Here is an 18339-nt window from a genome sequence, read left to right as displayed (position 1 = left end):
TGCGGATGTCGGTGGACTTGTGATAGGGATGATGTCGGCATTTGAAAGCGCAGCCGTGCTACAGAATGCCTATAATTGGATATCATTTTTGCTAATTACAATGTCATGTTCAAGGCGCTGCCTCCCATTGGAGCAGAACAAAGGCAAGTTGGGGAGCAAGGAGAGGGATGGTGTGAGCATGGGCGAGGCGAAGAGATTTACTGATTGAAAAAGCAATAACCAACTGCATTTCAGAAGATACAACACAAGAGACATGCCTCACGCATTTACAAACAGTCTTATACATTTAGAAAGAACGTCGTGCTCAATGTGCCTTGTGCATTACTATACTGGCTTTTTAAGGGACCTCTGGCGGGTTGGTGTGTGCGCCTTTTACCTAAACTCATCCACATGCGCCATTCACATAGTGATCCTTCGTTGTCCAGCCACCTTATCTCCACCATCGTTACCTTCAACGAAATGTCCTCTCCCCCTCAAGTTCTTCACTATTTTCCCTCCTCGTCCATTTTCCTCCTTAACAGGAATTGCATTGCCTACATGTCTTACCACAGTCATTGTTCACCGTTGCATTTAATACTCATCATTGTTGGCATGTGCTGGTCATCGTGTCGCCATGAAGACCAACCTATTACCGATCTCCTATCAACTGTCTGTCGCCTCCCCTTCCCTCGAAGCCCGGTAGGGTTAGGACATGGTGAATCATTATGACCCCCCGCCCTCCTCAAAATAAAAATAATTAACACAATACAATAGAGTATATTTGCGTGTGCAAATTTGTTCTCGGATTTTTTATTGTTAAGCGCGTAATCTCCTTGTCAGAAAATCTGATGTTTGATGATCTACCGAGAAACGAGCAATCACATCAACACGATCCCAATGCTCGTTCATGAGGTTCACCACTTTTGGCTACATCGGCGGACCTCTGACTACGTACGCCCCTCCACAATTAATGATGCAGCTACAATACCGCACCACATTGTTGGGGCGCACATGCCACCGGCTCCCTGTACAAATGTGCTATTCAATGTATACCTGATTACATTTGCTCGACTCAAATACCTAACTCTTCGTATCTACTTTTCCATTGTAAATAGCACCATTGTAAATACGACCTTTTATAAATGAAAATAACGCAGTAGGAATCTTCCCTACTGTCTTTACGGAAAAAAAAAACTCTTCACTGAATAATTATTTTTAGAAAAAACTCTTCACCAATACACATCAGCACAAAATTCCAACGGTCATTGTACGCCTGCAGAGAAGGAAACGCCGAACGAGTGCTGCAACAGCAAACGCATAGCGACAAAGTGTGATAATTTGTCTAAACAATTGCACTGCATTAGGTGTAATTATATATTCGTGCTCAAGCTGGCAGCGTCTCTTCTGAGTACCCAACAGGTCACACTTCGTCGAGCCAGTTTCTCATCAGTTGCTGTGTACGTGCGCTACGCCCCGAGAGAAACTATTTCATGCTAATCACGCACATCATGCGCTGGCTCTTGGGCTGGATGAAGAAGCTTAATCGAGAACATAAGTGGTTAGCTCGTGGTCGTTATTGGGGGCACACTCCTCCCTTTGAGCTGGATCGATGCACTGTTAGCTTTTTTTTTTTTGACAATACACTGTCCTGCTAGCTGATTAGTTTTGCTGACATGAGGCTGGCGAGGTCTCCTTAATTGTATTTTTCTAATGGAATTTTGTTAAAACATTTCTGACAACAGCCCATTTTTTTCCTGTTGTAACACGAATTCCCCGAGATGACACATTCCCTGCTCTCACAGAGCCACAGTCTCACGGAACTCTAAAATGAAAAGGAGCATATCTGCAAAAAAGAAATGAAAAGGAGAAGCACGTTAAGTTTCAACTGCGTGCTAATGAGTTCATTGACTCTCTTTTTCTTTCTAAAAGTTAGCTAAACCATATGAAGATGGAAAATTGACTCATAACTCACCGAAGAAGGCGATTTTCTGATTATTTGTTTTTTGAGCGAAAGGCGATTTTCTGATGGGCTGCTTACTGGGAGACTTGGGAGTTTTTTAAGCCTGGCCTGGCCTATGTTATGGACTGAGTTTTTTTCTCAGTGGGATGGGCTGAGGTGACGCAAGCAAATTGCAGCCTGAGTTGTGCCATATATGGGCCCGTCTGGCTCACGTATATAGCCCAACATAACGCAGCAGTACTCCATACCGAAAACCGGTTCAATTCCATGCCCACATCCAGCTAGGAAGCCGAAGCCCACCATAGTCCAGCCCAACTCTAAGAATTTCCCAATTAAATTTGGTCTGACATCTTGGCTCTCCAACGCGAGGACGGAAACTCTCCCACATTTTCAGTTTTCCCTCCCAAATTCCCCCCAAAATCCCCAAATCCACACTCCGTTCTCGGCCACTTCGACTTTCCCCAAATCTCCCCACCACCGTGCCCCCCTAGCCTCCGTCCTAGCCCCGGGCGAACGGCGGCAAAGGTTGCGGTGGAGATCTTGTAGCGGGCGGGTGTCGTCGGCTGAGCGAGCGGCATCGCTGCGGCGGCGCTCGCGCTCCCGTCGCTCGCTGCTAGGCTTTGAAATATTTTGGTGCCGCTCTTCCATGGAGACCTCACCGCCGCATTCGCCTTCGCTTTCGCCGGCGAGGTCGCCGGGCCGGTCGGTGAAGCCACGGCTGTTCATAAAGGAGATGGTTCTCCGTAACTTCAAGTCCTATGCCGGGGAGCAGCGTATTGGTCCTTTCCACAAGGTATCCTTTCTCGCGCGCGTGCGCCCTAGCTAATTTTTACTTTGACGTGCTCATATTTTTGACCCACGGAGAGAAAGTTACGGCGGCCGTCGGTCAGTCACATACACGGGTGTTGCCCCTTCGTCTTCCCAATTTTCGCTCGATGACAGCTGATTCAGCGTCCTAGGAGTGCAATTTTGCGTTGCTCAGCTTACATTTGTACTTGATCTATAAATCATTAAACCCTAGAAATGCCAACTGGAACAGCTTTACGTATGTTATGACGGCCTAGGAGGGATTTTGTATTATTTCCGTTCGGAATTTGCATCTCTGGACCCCTATGCCCCAAATCCTAAATTAGGCACACTATGTTTTTTAGCTTCACCTGCCGGGTTTGGGGGTGCACCAAACCCGAAGGATCGTCTAGTTGTGATGCCAGATAATTTAAGCTGGAAGTTTATGGCTAACTACTTGTTATGGGATTGTGGTTTAATTTCTGTAACCCTGCAGGTGGCATTGACTCGCTCGTCAGTATGTGCTGTTCAATTTGTTTTAGTTACATATTGGTACCATGATAACAAACACATGTTTTGACTGATATACTCTGCACAAATAATGCTCAAAATAGTGTTTATGCACTTTACTCAACTCACTTGTCCTGTGGCAACTGTGAAATTTTTGAAGCGTCATTTAACTTTAACGATGTTTAACTAGTACCATGAGCAACTTTTAATCCCCAAAATACACAAGCAACCGTTCTGAGGATGAGGAAAATTGGTGTCATACAGTCACAGCACTAATCGGTTATTATAATCTGATAAGTACAAATACTGTCAGAGAGTAAACTAGAGTTCTAAGCCTTACAGATTTTCCGAACACAGAACTTCCATGCTGCAGTTAGGATGGCACAATCGAGTTATTTCTATTGCATGTTTTTTTTCTAAACTCTAAAGATGCTCATCAAGTGATGATTCATGGAGACCAAAGGAAATCTGATAATTTTTATATCGGTTCCAGAGCTTCTCAGCTGTTGTTGGGCCAAATGGCAGTGGGAAGAGCAACGTCATTGATGCCATGCTGTTTGTGTTTGGGAAGCGTGCAAATAAGGTGAACACTAATGCTCCAAATTGTAAATATTCTTGTTTCATCATGATATTTGTTTGTTCAATCTGCTAGTGCATTCCAATCCATTTACATCTCGGTGAATCATATCATTTAATTTCACCTATCCAATTGTTAGATCCAAAATGCCAGAGACAGCATTTCAGTCTAAGTTCCCCAATGATTTAAAAGGTTGAGGGCAACAACCTACCATTCTTCCGAGTTAGTGGTTTTGAATAACAGACAAAAGTAAGCATATAAGTCTTTGCCTAAAGGTGTTATATAATCTAACATATTTGTACTTTGGTACTACCAATCTTCTGGTGGCTAAGCAAGATGTGTTTATTAGTTGGGCATGGTGGGATCCTTCTTTACAAGTATTGTCTTCCCGTTTTTCGTTCGTCATTTCCTGCAAAGATTTATTTAGATGTTCGGATTAACAATTTGAAGTTCTTAAGTATCTCAAGCCCATGAAAGATGACCTTATCCATTCACTACATGTTATCTTAACTCAGAACAATATATTTATTTAGTTGTTTTGCATTTCATATTGTTTCTGATTAGTTCATGCCATAACTGCAGATGCGCCTCAACAAGGTGTCAGAGCTCATACACAACTCTTCCAACCACCAGAACCTAGACAGCGCTGGGGTTTCTGTCCATTTTCAAGAAATCATTGATCTGGTATTGCTTGAGCCAAGTACCTATAATTTCTTAGTGCTTTATTGGTGCCATAATCCTTTTTTTCTTTATTCCTCTCTGTGGACATATGCAGGATGATGGCAACTACGAGGCAGTTGAGGGCAGTGATTTTACCATATCAAGAGTTGCTTCCCGTGACAACAATTCTAAATATTACATAAATGAACGTGGAAGCAGTTTTACCGAAGTAACTAAGCTGTTGAAGGGCAAAGGAGTGGATCTTAATAATAATCGCTTTCTGATCCTTCAGGTTTTGTGCACTTTCCCCTATTTACATGTGAACAGAACTGTTTCTTTATGTTTTGTTTGGTTAGATAACTCCTAGATTGATTGAGTACCGAGACTTCAAATTTTTTCCAACAGTTGCTTATTTCGTGGTTCAAGTTTTACATGGAATTTGGTAGGCATTATGACGCGCTAAGTGCATTTTATTGGTATTATTACAACTGCATAACTTCTGTGCTTGGCACTGTACAGGGTGAGGTTGAGCAAATCTCCCTGATGAAACCAAAATCCCAAAGTCCACATGACGAGGGGTTTCTAGAATATCTAGAAGACATCATTGGGACAAACCAATATGTAGAGAAAATTGAAGAAGCTAACAAACAGTGAGTTTCTTAAGAACCTTTTTAACGCATGTTGTCATGATGAGTGTTTTCTGTCCATTTTTGTGCAATCTAATCATTTCTCATTTTCTGATACCTTTAGACTGGAAGTGCTGAATGAAAAGAGAACTGCATCAGTACAGATGCTGAAATTGGCTGAGAAGGAAAGGGACAGTTTAGAGGTGCTGATTGGGTTGTCATAGAATTGATTCTTTTGGTCAATTAACACTACTGATGGGGTTAACTTCCTGTAGAATGCGAAAAATGAAGCTGAAACTTACATGCTGAAGGAACTGTTGCTTTTGAAATGTCAAGAAAAGGCAACCACAATGGCTTCTGAAGATGCTGCCTCACATGTTACCCAGCTCCAAGACAATGTTACAGACCTAGAAAAAAACCTTGCCTCTGAAAGGTGATTCATTGGCATGGTTATACATGAATTCTCCATTCATGAGTTTAGAGCTGATTGTTTTCCAATCCAGGGAAAGAATTCAACAGAATTCTGAAGCTCTGAAGGAAATGGAGTCTGCTTACAACAAACGTGTCAAAAGGCAAGAGGTATGTTCTTAAATTTCATTTTCTGGAACCTCAATCACCATGAATGCAAAGCTGAATTATAATTACATATATCTTAGTGACTGATGTGCTAGTTTTAAACTATTATTACATATTATAATGCCTCTTTATTTACCCTCTCTTATATATTCAGGACCTTGAGAATAACATGAAGGCTTGCAAGGATAAATTTAAGGAGTTTGAGCGGAAAGATGTTAAATATAGGGAAGATTTAAAGCACCTTAAGCAGAAGATCAAGAAGCTAGAGGACAAAACTGAAAAGGTGAGTTTAAATGATTTCAGATGTAGTTCAAGCAATCAAGTCTAAAATTTGTCCTATACCTTGATCCAGGATATGTCAAAAATCGAGGAATCAACAAAAGAGATTGAAGAATCATCCAATCTCATTCCACAGCTTGAGGGAGAGATACCAAAATTACAACACGAATTTAACCAAGAAGAGAAGGTGTTGGAGCGAATTAAAGAAAGCTCTCGAGGTGATTTTTTTAGTTGCTTATTTCTCCCTTTCACATATAACTGTTGTCTGATAGCCAATTTTCTTTTAATTACAGAGGAAACAGAGAAACTACGTGCTGAACTTACGCAGGTAAGGACTGAGCTTGAACCATGGGACAAACAAATTATTGATCATAAAGGAAGGCTGGATGTTGCATCCGCGGAGAAAGAATTGATGAAAGAAAAGGTTAGCATCCTTGCCTTTCGTTCTTTTTAAAATGTGAACACAAAATGATCCCATCATCAATTTCCTTCAATATGTTTCTGCCAAGATATGAATCACTTGGCTGCCAGTTCTGGACATCTGTTCTGCTAAAGGCACACGAAGTCCTGTAACAACTGCCTAGTTTTTTTTTTTGGGTAAAGCAATAGTGACATGTAAAGTTCTGGCTTTTGTTAATTTACCTTTTGACCTCATTACCTGTTTTCAGCAAGATGGAGCTCGAGCAGAATTAACTGATGCTCAAAACCAGATGGAAAGCATTAAGGAGAAGATCAAAACGAAGGATACTCATATTATGGAGCTTCAAGAACAGATAGAAAAACACCAGAGTGAAGCATCTGAAGCTCGCAAAGTTGAACAGGTAAATCACTTCCGTATTTATTTGTTATCTTCTCCTTGGGACCATTAAGTTGGTCAATATTTTTGGGTTGAGGATCCTGAATTTCCTAACAACTTGGGATTCGTAACAGGAATGCCTAAAACAGGAGGAGTCCCTAATTCCTCTTGAACAAGCAGCTAGGCAGAAGGTTGCGGAGATTAAATCTACAAGGGATTCTGAGAAGAATCAAGGCACTGTTTTGAAAGCAATTTTACAAGCTAAGGAATCAAAGGAAATAGATGGTATTTATGGCAGACTTGGAGATCTTGGTGCAATTGATGGTAAGATATACTCCCTCCATCCCAAAAAATGGTCATTTTAGTTTTTCCTACTTTTCCCACAAAAGAAAGAGTAACCAAGGCCGACCAACCAATTAAAGGCTGCTCAGCGCTAATTAAGCCCCCAGAAAGAGGCTCTCGAGTTGCATACATCAGCATGCACTGGCTCCCACATGTCTGCATGCAAACTGATTTAATTTTCTGGCTTTCTGCCTTCGGCGTGGTTAAAACAGTTGCTAACTTGGCCAGCTCATCACTTCCTTGGTATTCGAGATACACCTAAAACGACTTATAAATTGAGATGGAGGGAGCAATCGATAGCTACAAAACAATGACATCCTAGAATGCAATGCAGTTAAACTACTCCGACTCTTTATAGGACTTTTGATTTTCTACACATGTGGCTGCTGATGTTTCTAATGTTTTTTCTCGCTTTATTTGGTACGTGGGATCACATCTTGATTTGTTGCTCAGGAAATAAATTCTCGTTTGCTTTGACATGAACCAGAGCCATAGGGGTGATGCACCCACACAGCCACACACCCCCACTAGGATGGGAACCCATCCCTATACTTACTACTCCCTCCGTCCAATATTAAGTGACTCAAAATTTTGTCTAAATATGGACGTATCTATATACTAAAATACGTTTAGATACATGTAATATTTCGGCACTTAATATGGGACGGAGGGAGTATATCTTTTGACCAATGATATCTGATTGAACATATGATGTGATGAGTAAACTTGCCATAGAATTTTTTTCATGTCGCACTTGCACATTAAAAAACAAATAGATTGCAACATATTAATATTGAATTCTAATAGCTACTGTAGACTCTGGAGATAAAATTGTAAATTCTTTATTGGAGGTGAAAATTTGCTCTTGGTAAATTCTCTGCTTGTATTTTACTGAAACTGTGTCTGCTTATACCCTCTCAAGATGACGGATGATGTGGACCCTCCTCACACTCAAGCCTTAGAGTTGAATGCTTATACTTAGACGAATATGATTCTTACCGTTGAACCAAAGTACAATAAATAAATTTTTGATAGTATTATTATTGTGTGTGTATATTGTTAGTTTAAATATGCTACAAAATTTCAGGCTCTTTTTGCCAAGCATTCCAGGTTAAGAATTTATATTGGGTTCAGGCTTGGTCAAAGATACAACCTTTATTCGAAAAAACAACAACAATAGTTTCTCTTGATGTATGCTTGGGTTAGGTAGAGGCTTCTCCAGCTGCTCAATATTTTCTTGTTACTAGCCAGAAAGCCCCGACAGCCTCATTTCAAAATGCAGGGTGCTAAGTTTGTCAACTCCCCTAAGTGAATTTGTCAAGATTAAAATTACATTATTTCTATATCTATTATGATCTGGGGGTGCCATTATACACCATTGGACAATATTGGTGAGTGGGAACCTCATCATGATTTTATCTTCCTTGTTGCATCTATCTAGGTAACATTATTAGCTATTCTACCTTGCAGCGAAATATGATGTTGCCATATCAACAGCATGCCATGGACTTGATTATATTGTTGTTGAAACAACAAACTCAGCCCAAGCCTGTGTTGAACTATTACGCAGAAGAAATCTTGGGATTGCTACTTTTATGATACTGGTAATGCTCTTTTATGTTGTTAGTGCTTTCCTGTTTATTTATACACAAACTCAGCCCCCTATTGGATTTATTGCTGTAGGCATGATTTTTGTATTTACCTTTACAGGAAAAGCAAACACATCATCTTCATAAGCTACAACAGAAAGTAAAAACGCCTGAAGGAGTTCCACGTCTCTTTGATCTTGTAAAGGTTAAAGATGAGAAGCTGAAGTTGGCTTTCTTTGCTACCTTGGGCAATACTGTTGTTGCAAACGATCTTGATCAGGTAAAACCTTAATCACACTATTTTAACTTCTAACTGTTTGCAGTTATCACGTGCCTTATATCTTTCTTTCTCAACTAAGTACCCAATTATCCAGCTAGCATTTTCATCGAACTGCGAGCCTTGGGGAACTGTCATTAGTTCAGAGAACTACTTTATTCAGGACATATAATATTCTGTTTGCATGGAACCTTTTGACAACTGTTACCATCTATTTTGTCAGGCTACCCGAATTGCATATACTGCAGATAATGAATTCCGTCGGGTAGTTACCCTTGACGGTGCACTTTTTGAGAAGTCCGGGACCATGAGCGGTGGTGGTAGCAAACCACGGGGTGGCAAGATGGGCACATCCATCCGAGAAAGTGTTCCAGAAGAGGCGGTTATAAATGCTGAAAATGATCTAAAAAAACTTGTTGACCAACTCAACGGGTTACGTGAAAATATTAATGACGCAAAAAAACGCTACCGGTCCCTGGAGGAAGCTAAATCCCGTCTCGAGATGGAACTGGCAAAAGCTAAAAAGGAGGTAGCTAAACCATGTGCATTCTTCTTGTCCTTGTAGTTGTTTGTTATGTTGAGATCACCTGACCTTTTCCTCATGTAAAAGGTTGAGAGTATGAAGGCACACTACAGTTACAATGAAAAGCGACTAGATTCACTGAAAGCTGCAGCACATCCCAAAGAAGATGAGGTTGGCAGAATGAAAGAGCTGGATGGCATCATATCTACTGAGCAAGATGAACTAAATAGACTTGCAAAGTGTTCCAGCAAGCTCAATGATCAGGCAAGTGCCTATACTCATTTCAACCTGAAGCCAAGTCAATCTGGTTTTGTCAGCATCAACTTCAATTCAGGATTTTTTTTTTTGCAAATAATCAAACATTCAGACCTCTCGAATGCTTGTGTCTACTCTACTAAAGCTGTTGAAGCACTGTTGTTACAAGTACCTTTCCTACGCAGCCTTAACTTATGTTTGCTGCAACATTAAACAGGCATCAGAACTTCAACAGAAAATTGAAAATGCAGGGGGGAAGGTGCTAAAGGATCAGAAGGCCAAAGTTGCAAAAATCCAATCTGTAAGTACACTACATAAGTGCTCTTTATTGCCATGGAAATTTCTTATTGCATAGTTGTTTAAACGTGTGTCATCACAGTCTTTAACTTTGTGCAGAACAAAAAATTATCTCAAAATATAAATAAATAGAATCAACTATAGTCATACACAAAATAGGGTTGCAGATTTGTTAGCAAACTTTGCGCGGGAGGTTCGAGGATCAGATTGCCTGTTGAATCAACCTCATCCGTGTGTTTCTGTAGCGGTTGCTGCTGATTGTAATCCTATTCATGATTAATAAAGCTCACTTTCCTCGCAAAAAAAGAAACTAATCAAAAAATCGTGGTACATATTTGTACTATAGCATGTTTAATTGTTTTGTTGGCAACTTAAGAGGTAATCTCAGTGAGGGTGAATGCACCGTCACTAACCCAGATCTTTATGAGAACTAAAGATGCTTTGGTGTCTCATTCTGATGTTTATATTTCGTGCTTCAAATGTCAGGAATTTGACAAAACAAGCTCGGATATCAACCGCCACAAAGTTAAAATTACTACATGCGAGAAGTTGCTGAAAAAGTTGACCAAGGGCATCGAAGAGGCCAAAAAAGAAAACGAGAATCTTCTAGCTCAAAAGGAGAAGTTGATGTCTGTATTCAAAGAGATAGAGAAGAAGGCTTTTCTTGTTCAAGAAGATTACAAGAAAAACCAGGAGGTAGTTTAGTTATGTTGGTCTATGGTTTGGACCCTAACTGGGTTGTTGCATGTTTGGAAGGGTAATGATAATCGGGTTAACTTGTAGATGATAGACAGCCATAAAGATGAGCTTGACAAAACAAAGGAAGACTACAATAAAACAAAGAAAGTGATGGATGAACTAAGAGCCTCTGAGGTATCTTCTGTGACTTTATCTTGCTAATATCATAATTATTTCCACCATATGACTTGAACTTGTTTTTGAACCAAAATAATATGAACTGCTTGTGCATAAAAACAGGTTGATGCAGAGTACAAACTGCAAGATACAAAAAAGCTTGCCAAGGAGTGGGAAATGAAGCTGAAGGCATTTAGGAAAAGGCTTGCTGACATTCAGACTAATCTTGTTAAACACATGGATCAGTATGTCCACATGTTAATTTTCAATTACATTGTGAATCATGCATGTTTTCTGTACAGTTTCAAAGACTAATTGTGATTTCTTCATCAGAATCCAGAAGGACGCTATTGATCCTGAGAAACTCAAAGAAACACTGTGTGATAAGAATCTCAGTGCAATATTTGACCTGAAAAAAGCAATGGAGATGGTCGCATTGTTGGAAGCTCAGCTTAAAGACTTGAGTCCAAACCTGGATTCAATTGCAGAGTATGGGTTGATGAGATCCACCTATTGACAAAACCTGTTTTTCATTAACAATTTCCTTACTTCTCTTGGTTGAATCAGGTATCACATGAAGGCTCGTTTATATGGCGAGCGTGTTGATGAGCTAAATGCTACCACTCAGGAGCGTGATGATCTTAAGAAGCTATATGATGGGCTGAGGAAAAGAAGGTATCTCCTTATTTTCAATATTATGTTTCTGTTGGTTGATTTACCTCCTTACATACAAATATACATAATTGCAGGTTAGATGAATTCATGGCAGGATTCAACATCATTTCTCTGAAACTGAAAGAGATGTACCAGGTATGAATACACATATCGGGCTTCTAATTTGATACTCATCCTTTCACAATTTAAGTCCAACCACCCCGTCACCGTGTGACAGATCAAGGCATCATTGTAATCTCATTAGACTGTGCTTACCGCCTAGTAACTGAGGGTCGACTCAAATTCTTGGCAGCTTTCATGGTTTGTTCTTACACATTTGTTGTAAGACTGCAATTCTGAAGGGATATTACACGAAAGAAAGACTTTGCTCATCACTGCAGCAATGATGTGATAGCATTGCCCTTATTTGTCGTGCAAGTTGTTGATATTAACTCTTAAAACATGATTTCAAGAAATAACAGGGGGAAAGGTAGTGAAAATGTTGACCGATCATATCAAGTACAAGAAGAAAAAGAAAAAAGCTTCTTGCTCAAAAGATATCTATTTTCGTAGAGATTGTGAAATGATAAAAAATAATTACGTTTGGTTTCAGATGATTACTCTTGGAGGTGATGCAGAGCTGGAACTAGTTGATTCATTGGACCCGTTTTCGGAGGGTGTTGTTTTCAGTGTAAGACCTCCCAAGAAAAGCTGGAAGAACATTGCCAATCTATCTGGCGGTGAGAAGGTATCATTTTCCACACTTCTAGATGTATTACAAAGTTCGTACCATTTTATGGAGAAAGATGACACGCAGAAAGCCATTATCCCTTTATCGCAACTGGTCATTTCAATGGAAGTTTACAGTTTTACTTCAAACCAATAGAAGGTGCATATAATCCTAAGAGCGAAAACCATTTCATGTTTGTGTTTGTTCTCTAATCTATAAAATGGGCTCCACAAATGATGTCCCTTGAAAAATTGAGAACATAACATCCGATATTATCAGAAACGTTGTACTGCTTTATTTATTTTTGAATTTAAACTGTAAGATATTCACGATAGCAATCTGACAGTATATAGATACATATATTAATTTTCACAAGGTGAGGCACCAGAATGGGGCCCTCGGGGGTCAAACCCTGGTGGGCAGCCAGCATACCTCGCTTGGCTGACCACCCAAGCTGCTGGTTAATTGCACATTTGGGAATGAAAACACTTTCTTGATGTGACATTTCGCATGAAAATATATAAGGTTTTCAAGATGGGTATGTAAAGATCTGGTATGTAATTAATCTTGATACAAGGCATTGGTCGGGTCTTGTTAAAATTGCTGTATGTACTGAAGGTACAGCTGATTTTACAGTGAAACTCAACTATTCAGAACCTGAAATGAGCATTTATGATCCCACATATATCAGCCCAATGCGACACACATGAGAAAAGCCACTGCACAGGTTCTAATATGCTAGACACATCTATCTTTTGCTTATTTTATACATGTGTATGTTTTCCCCTCTGAATTAATCGGTTATATATCTTGTTGACTGCTTCAACAGCATAAAATATCTTGGCGCAAGATCTTCATGCTGCTTGCATGTACTTCAAATATGTTGCTCGATTTTGCATGTTTGATCTTATAATGCAAAATACTTCACCTTTACTCCTTTGCTCTGCAATGTTCGTGTGTTACATGGACTACTAAATATTTGTCATCCTAGTATTACTCTTTTAGGGATATACTAATTTAAACATTTGCTGTCTTACAGACGCTTAGCTCCCTGGCCCTAGTATTTGCTCTTCACCATTACAAACCAACTCCTTTGTATGTTATGGATGAGATAGATGCAGCCTTGGGTAAGTCTTGTGACCTTTTTCTTTTGCTAGTATTATCTGACATTTCAATTTTATGGATTAATGAAGCAGCTTTTTACAGATTTTAAGAATGTATCCATCGTTGGACATTATGTGAAAGACCGAACAAAAGATGCCCAGTTCATTATTATTAGGTAAGTCTTTTTTTCATATCTTACTTTTTTGTAGGCTTTGCCCCCATAACATATGTTCAAGCTGCACAATCCTTTTAGAGCTTGTTTGAGTGCGCTCTAATTGGGCACAGACCCTTTGGATACGACTAGAAACTGATCTAAGTCCTTGTCTATCAAGCAAATCTAAAGAAAAAACATTTAGCTCCGAGATATACACGAGTAGACCAACTGTGCAGTGTAATTACCAAACACCCTTTACAGTCCAGATTTAATCTACAGAAGTGCACAAAATAACATATCTGAAGGATTGTATGGAGGCACAGTGTTTTTCTTTTTTACTCTTTGTGTTTGATGAATCACATAAACTCACTTTTGTCGCTTGTTTGCAGCCTCAGAAACAACATGTTTGAACTAGCTGATAGGCTGGTTGGCATCTACAAGACAGATAATTGCACGAAGAGTATAACCATCAACCCTGGAAGCTTCGCCGAGAGCATGCAAGTAGTTTAGTCTGTACTGTGGAATTGCGGCTGGATGCAGTAGTCTTTGGTGTCCTCTTGGAACCGAGGTTCCTTAGGCTGGTCATAGTGGAATTGCGGCTGGATATATTACTAGTCTAAATTACTACCTTCATGGTGGGTAGTAATATGTATGTGGTGTTATGCATTATATCATTTATTAGGTTGTAAACTCGTCCTGCCTTGATTTGTGTGATTTTATGGGAGTAAATTTCATAGAACCACAGGTTTTGAGGCAGCCTTTTCACGGAGCACTGTTAGATGCTAATCTGTTTACAGAACCACAACTTTTGTGTCCAATTGTCTCGGTCCACCCAAAACACGGGTTTAAACTCGTTTGACACTATTTCTTACAGGTGGGGCCTGCAAGTCAGGCATCACGTCTTTTTCATGAGACCCCTTGTCTTTTTCTTTTTTTTCCTCACTCTTCTTCTTATGCGGTGGGAGTTTTTTTTATTATCCAACCCACTGTCCATCTTTTGTGCCAAAAAATAATGATTTTGCAGTATAGTAATCTTTTTTATTGCAGAATCTAAGGCAAACTATCCAACAAGAGTACCGATAAGTTGAGAGGAGGATTTTTAGCAGGCCAGCGGGGCGGGCGGCGGTGGGGGCGGGCGTGAGGTGGCCGGGCGTGGCAGCAGACGGCAGGTGGCGGTGGGGGTGGGCGTGCGGCGGGCAGCAAGGCGGCGAGGCAGCGGGGCAGCAGGGAAGCACGGCGGGCGGGCGGGCGAGGCAGCAGGCGGCGGGGCGGCGGCGGTGGGGGCGGGCGCGCGGCGGGCAACAGGGCGGCGTGGTGGCAAGGCAGCAGCGTTCGGGTCAATTTCCATGGCCAGTTCGAGAAAACTCTGACCGTAGAAGAGCAATGAGGAAAAAAAAAGAAAAAGACAAGGGGTCTCATGAAAAAGATGTGACGCCTGACGTGTGGGCCTCACCTGTAAGAAATAATGTCAAACGAGATTAAATCCGTGTTTTGGGTGGACGGAGACAATTGGATACAAAAGTTGTGGTTCTGTGGACAGATTAGCATCTACCAGTGCTCCGTGAGAAGGCTGCCTCAAAACCTGTGGTTCCGTGAAATTTACTCATCTTAGGTAACATATCTAATTACCACCTTCCTCTTTTCTTCATTTAATAACATGCCATGTCACGAAAATGCCTAGTTGGCATCTTATTTTACTACCTAAGTTGCTCTCACTATGAGTAGTCTTAGGCGCGCATCAGGCTTTTTATTAATACTAAGGTAGTTTTATGTCGTGTAAATACATGAATGCCCTGACTGTTATTACGTACCATGGAGTTACTCCCTTCGATTCTAAATTGTTGACGAAATATTTCATGTATCTAAACGTGTTTTAAAAATAGATATATTCATATTTGGGCAAATCTGAGCGAAGAATTTAGAATCAGAAGGAGAAGTACTTGTTACCATGCTATCTAAGTTCCGAAGGAACCCTTTTGTTCTCCATATCAGTTTGAGCTTACACCCATACGTGTGTTATCGGCAATGGTAGATGTATATGTTTTGGCGCTGCGAGCAAAGCACTAACATTGTCAAAACAAAAATGGAAGTAGCATCAAGAACGCGTTCTGCTGGCATCGTACTTTATAAGCGTATTCCGTTCAAGCTTCATTGTGCCGATAAACACCAGAACGCAAAACAATAAAACGAATGTTTATGCAGCGGTTAGCAACTACTCGGCGTGAGCCCCTGCAGCAGACCCTGGCGCACCCAAACGAATGTGTACGCTCAGCGTGAGCCCCTGCAGCAGATGCGACGTACCGTGTTAGATGGAGACTGCGCAAACATAAACTCAGATGCAGCAAAACGCCGGAAGTAACGCTATTTCCCTTCTCTCCGCATTTTGCCAGTCTCCAATCAAAACCGTTTTAGAGATGCCCAAGAAGATCAAAGCAAAGTATACCAGGGGGTAACGGAGGAAAAGATGGACACAGGACACAGCAAAGGAGATGGATCACGAAGGCCAAACTTTGCTTAACTAGGTATATGTACATAGGGACCAGTGTTTCTCCACTCACCTTCTCCGCTCTCTAGTCTCTACCATGATCTGATGATCCTACCCTTACAACTCTACTCTACGATCCCGCGACCGGCAGGATGAGATTGCTCACGATCCGAACAGCATCGACGGGGGCTCGTTGAGGTCGAACGTGGGAGTAGCACTCGGCCCCGTACGGAGCTCCAGCACCGTGGACGGCAGCGACGGCGCAACCAACTCCCGCGCCACGACCGGGCCCGGCGCCTGCGTCAGGAAGTCCTGAAGCCTCGACGGGAAGTAGACGAAATGCCATGGAGAGGGGTGGGTGACGTCGAGCCCGCCGAAGGTCGTCGCCGCCGGAACGTGCGCCACCGGACGCGGAGGCTGCTGCTGCTGGTGGAGGAGGCCGAGGCCGGTGCCGGAGCCGGAGCCGAAGTTGGTCCTGGCCTTGGAGCCGCGGAGCGCGACGGCGGCGCGGTCGTAGGCGAGCGCGGCGTCGACGGGGGTGTCGTAGGTGCCGAGCCACACCCGCGTCTTCTTCCACGGGTCCCGGATCTCCGCCGCGTACCGGCCCCACGGCCGCTTCCTCACCCCTCGGTACGGCCGCCCTCCCTCGGCTCCCGCTCCCCCGCCGCCGCTCGCCACGACTCCCCCCCGACCACCGCCGGCGCCGCCACAGCGGCTCCGCTGATCTCCGCCTCTCATCATCTCCTGCATTGCCTGGCTTAATTAAGCTCCCCCGCACACCCTAACTTCACGGCTTGTTGTTGCCTTTGCCTGCCTGCGTTGCCGGTGACAAGTGCCAATATATGGAAAACTCTTAACGCAGGAGTCGTTGGTCTTATACGGAGCGCGCGATGATGGGTTTCTCTCTATGCAGGGCGCCCTCGTGAGCTACTAGAGGGAGAGGGAGATAGGGAGGCAGTGTAGAAGTAGGTTTCTGGGGCTCGGTGGGCGTAGGCTTTGGGGTATTTGAGGCTGTCGCTGACCAGGCCGCGGCCTCGTGCGCTGCCTCAGCCGCCGCGCGATTTGACGTCCCGCGGCCCCCCCGCGCTGCAGCCTCCTCTTCCTTCGCACCGTGACGCCAGCCCTACCACATCCTTCCCCGTCCCGTCCCGTTCAGATTCAGCAGCCGCTCTCATTGAACCAGCACAGCACGGACTACTGTACTCTGCCGTGCGTCGGCGGGCAAAAAAGGCCTGAACCACCCCCCCTGCCCCGTTACGTTGTGTCACGCAGCGCGCCAGTGCTACGTGTACGTACACACGCGCCCTTCTGCAGCCTATTGGCTATTGGTACGTACAAGGGTTCACGTGCCAGGAAACGATTCGCGGGGTGCGCCGTGCGGCTGGCGTGTCGTGGGTCAGGAGGCAGCACGGACTACGGTTGCTGGGGTGGGCAGAGGGGTCGCGTGCGTGCGGCGCCGCTCAGCACCAAAAGGCCGGCGGGGCCCGGGGGTGAGCGCGCGCCCGTACGAGCCACACAAGGGCGTGGGCGTGGTTGCCCGATTCGTTTCTCGGGCGCAGCGAAGGCTCCGGTCGGCCGGGCCCGGCGTGGGGGGGAGGGGGCGGGGGCATTCATTTTGCGAGACGTTTTTCGGGAACGGGCATGCATGCAAGGCGACCCCGTCCGCTGCTGCTGCCGCGGTAGCAGATGGCCATCGATCGCCTTGGGAACGCGCGAGCTAGCCTAACGTAGCCACCTTGACTGCCATCCTGCCTTCTGGCTGCGGCTGCTGCCGCGCCGGGCGAGACAGTGGCAAGCCTGTCGTGTCCTCGCTGCCTTGGAAAGAGGCGTACATTCAATACGTGCCAAAATCGTTCCGTGCACACCGGCACGGCACAGCACACCGAGTACAGTAGATGAAAATGGTTGGTTTCGCTGGGGTATCCACCGTCGAGTTAAGTTTTCACTGCTGACACTGACTACCGATGTATGGCTCCTGCGTGGAGTATGACTACTGGTACGCTCCATAATTACTTCGTCCAGGTTTCAATGTGTTTCGCCCGCCTTGAATTCTTGATTTGAAAAACAGCTTGCCAGTTTTTCACCGCAATGCACCCTTGGAATTCATGATTTTGCCTCGCACTGGATTCTCTAGGGACCGGACGATTTAGACTCGGAAAAATTATGGTACTGATGCTCTTTTTCTGGTCTGTTTTGTTTCCTGTTTTTGATTCGCTAACCAACTATTGTACATTTATATGTATGGATTATTTTTTACAGCAGATTATAAAACAACGCAACTCATTTTTTTAGCAAGAACTTCGAAGACGAATCTTTTGGTATAAA

At 43.1% G+C, this 18339-nt stretch overlaps 2 protein-coding genes across 2 annotated transcripts; one reads left to right on the top strand and one right to left on the bottom strand.

The window, feature by feature from the left end:
- Window positions 1-2313: 2313 nt before the first annotated feature.
- LOC100831033 (structural maintenance of chromosomes protein 4) lies at window positions 2314-14347 on the top strand. The gene is made up of 28 exons (XM_014898081.2): window positions 2314-2732; window positions 3729-3818; window positions 4395-4496; window positions 4588-4764; window positions 4992-5122; window positions 5223-5301; window positions 5374-5531; window positions 5602-5677; window positions 5829-5957; window positions 6027-6171; window positions 6247-6377; window positions 6622-6774; window positions 6884-7073; window positions 8562-8695; window positions 8802-8960; window positions 9181-9486; window positions 9568-9744; window positions 9953-10036; window positions 10519-10728; window positions 10816-10905; window positions 11011-11132; window positions 11221-11376; window positions 11455-11562; window positions 11637-11697; window positions 12155-12289; window positions 13311-13398; window positions 13478-13550; window positions 13919-14347. Exons 1-28 carry the CDS (start codon window positions 2586-2588, stop codon window positions 14037-14039), a joined length of 3732 nt encoding a protein of 1243 aa, XP_014753567.1. The 5' UTR covers window positions 2314-2585; the 3' UTR covers window positions 14040-14347.
- A 1670-nt stretch (window positions 14348-16017) lies between these two features.
- Window positions 16018-17005, bottom strand: LOC100846903 (ethylene-responsive transcription factor 12). The gene has a single exon (XM_003566036.4). The coding sequence runs from the start codon at window positions 16762-16764 to the stop codon at window positions 16177-16179; it is 588 nt and encodes a 195-aa protein (XP_003566084.1). The 5' UTR covers window positions 16765-17005; the 3' UTR covers window positions 16018-16176.
- Window positions 17006-18339: the final 1334 nt, after the last annotated feature.

Source organism: Brachypodium distachyon, chromosome 2 (assembly GCF_000005505.3).
Source record: "Brachypodium distachyon strain Bd21 chromosome 2, Brachypodium_distachyon_v3.0, whole genome shotgun sequence".
Taxonomy (NCBI): domain Eukaryota; kingdom Viridiplantae; phylum Streptophyta; class Magnoliopsida; order Poales; family Poaceae; genus Brachypodium; species Brachypodium distachyon.
Note: the sequence above shows the minus strand (reverse complement) of the source record. Positions and strands in the feature narration are given on the sequence as shown.

What these genes read in the sequence shown, in the direction of transcription:
- LOC100831033 (XM_014898081.2), top strand. Translation starts at nt 2,586, where the DNA reads ATGGAGACCTCACCGCCGCATTCGCCTTCGCTTTCGCCGGCGAGGTCG. An exon ending in TTGGGAAGCGTGCAAATAAG is followed by an intron (nt 3,819 to 4,394) that starts GTGAACACTAAT and finishes CCATAACTGCAG; the next exon opens with ATGCGCCTCAACAAGGTGTC. An exon ending in ATCTATCTGGCGGTGAGAAG is followed by an intron (nt 12,290 to 13,310) that starts GTATCATTTTCC and finishes GCTGTCTTACAG; the next exon opens with ACGCTTAGCTCCCTGGCCCT.
- LOC100846903 (XM_003566036.4), bottom strand. Translation starts at nt 16,764, where the DNA reads ATGCAGGAGATGATGAGAGGCGGAGATCAGCGGAGCCGCTGTGGCGGC.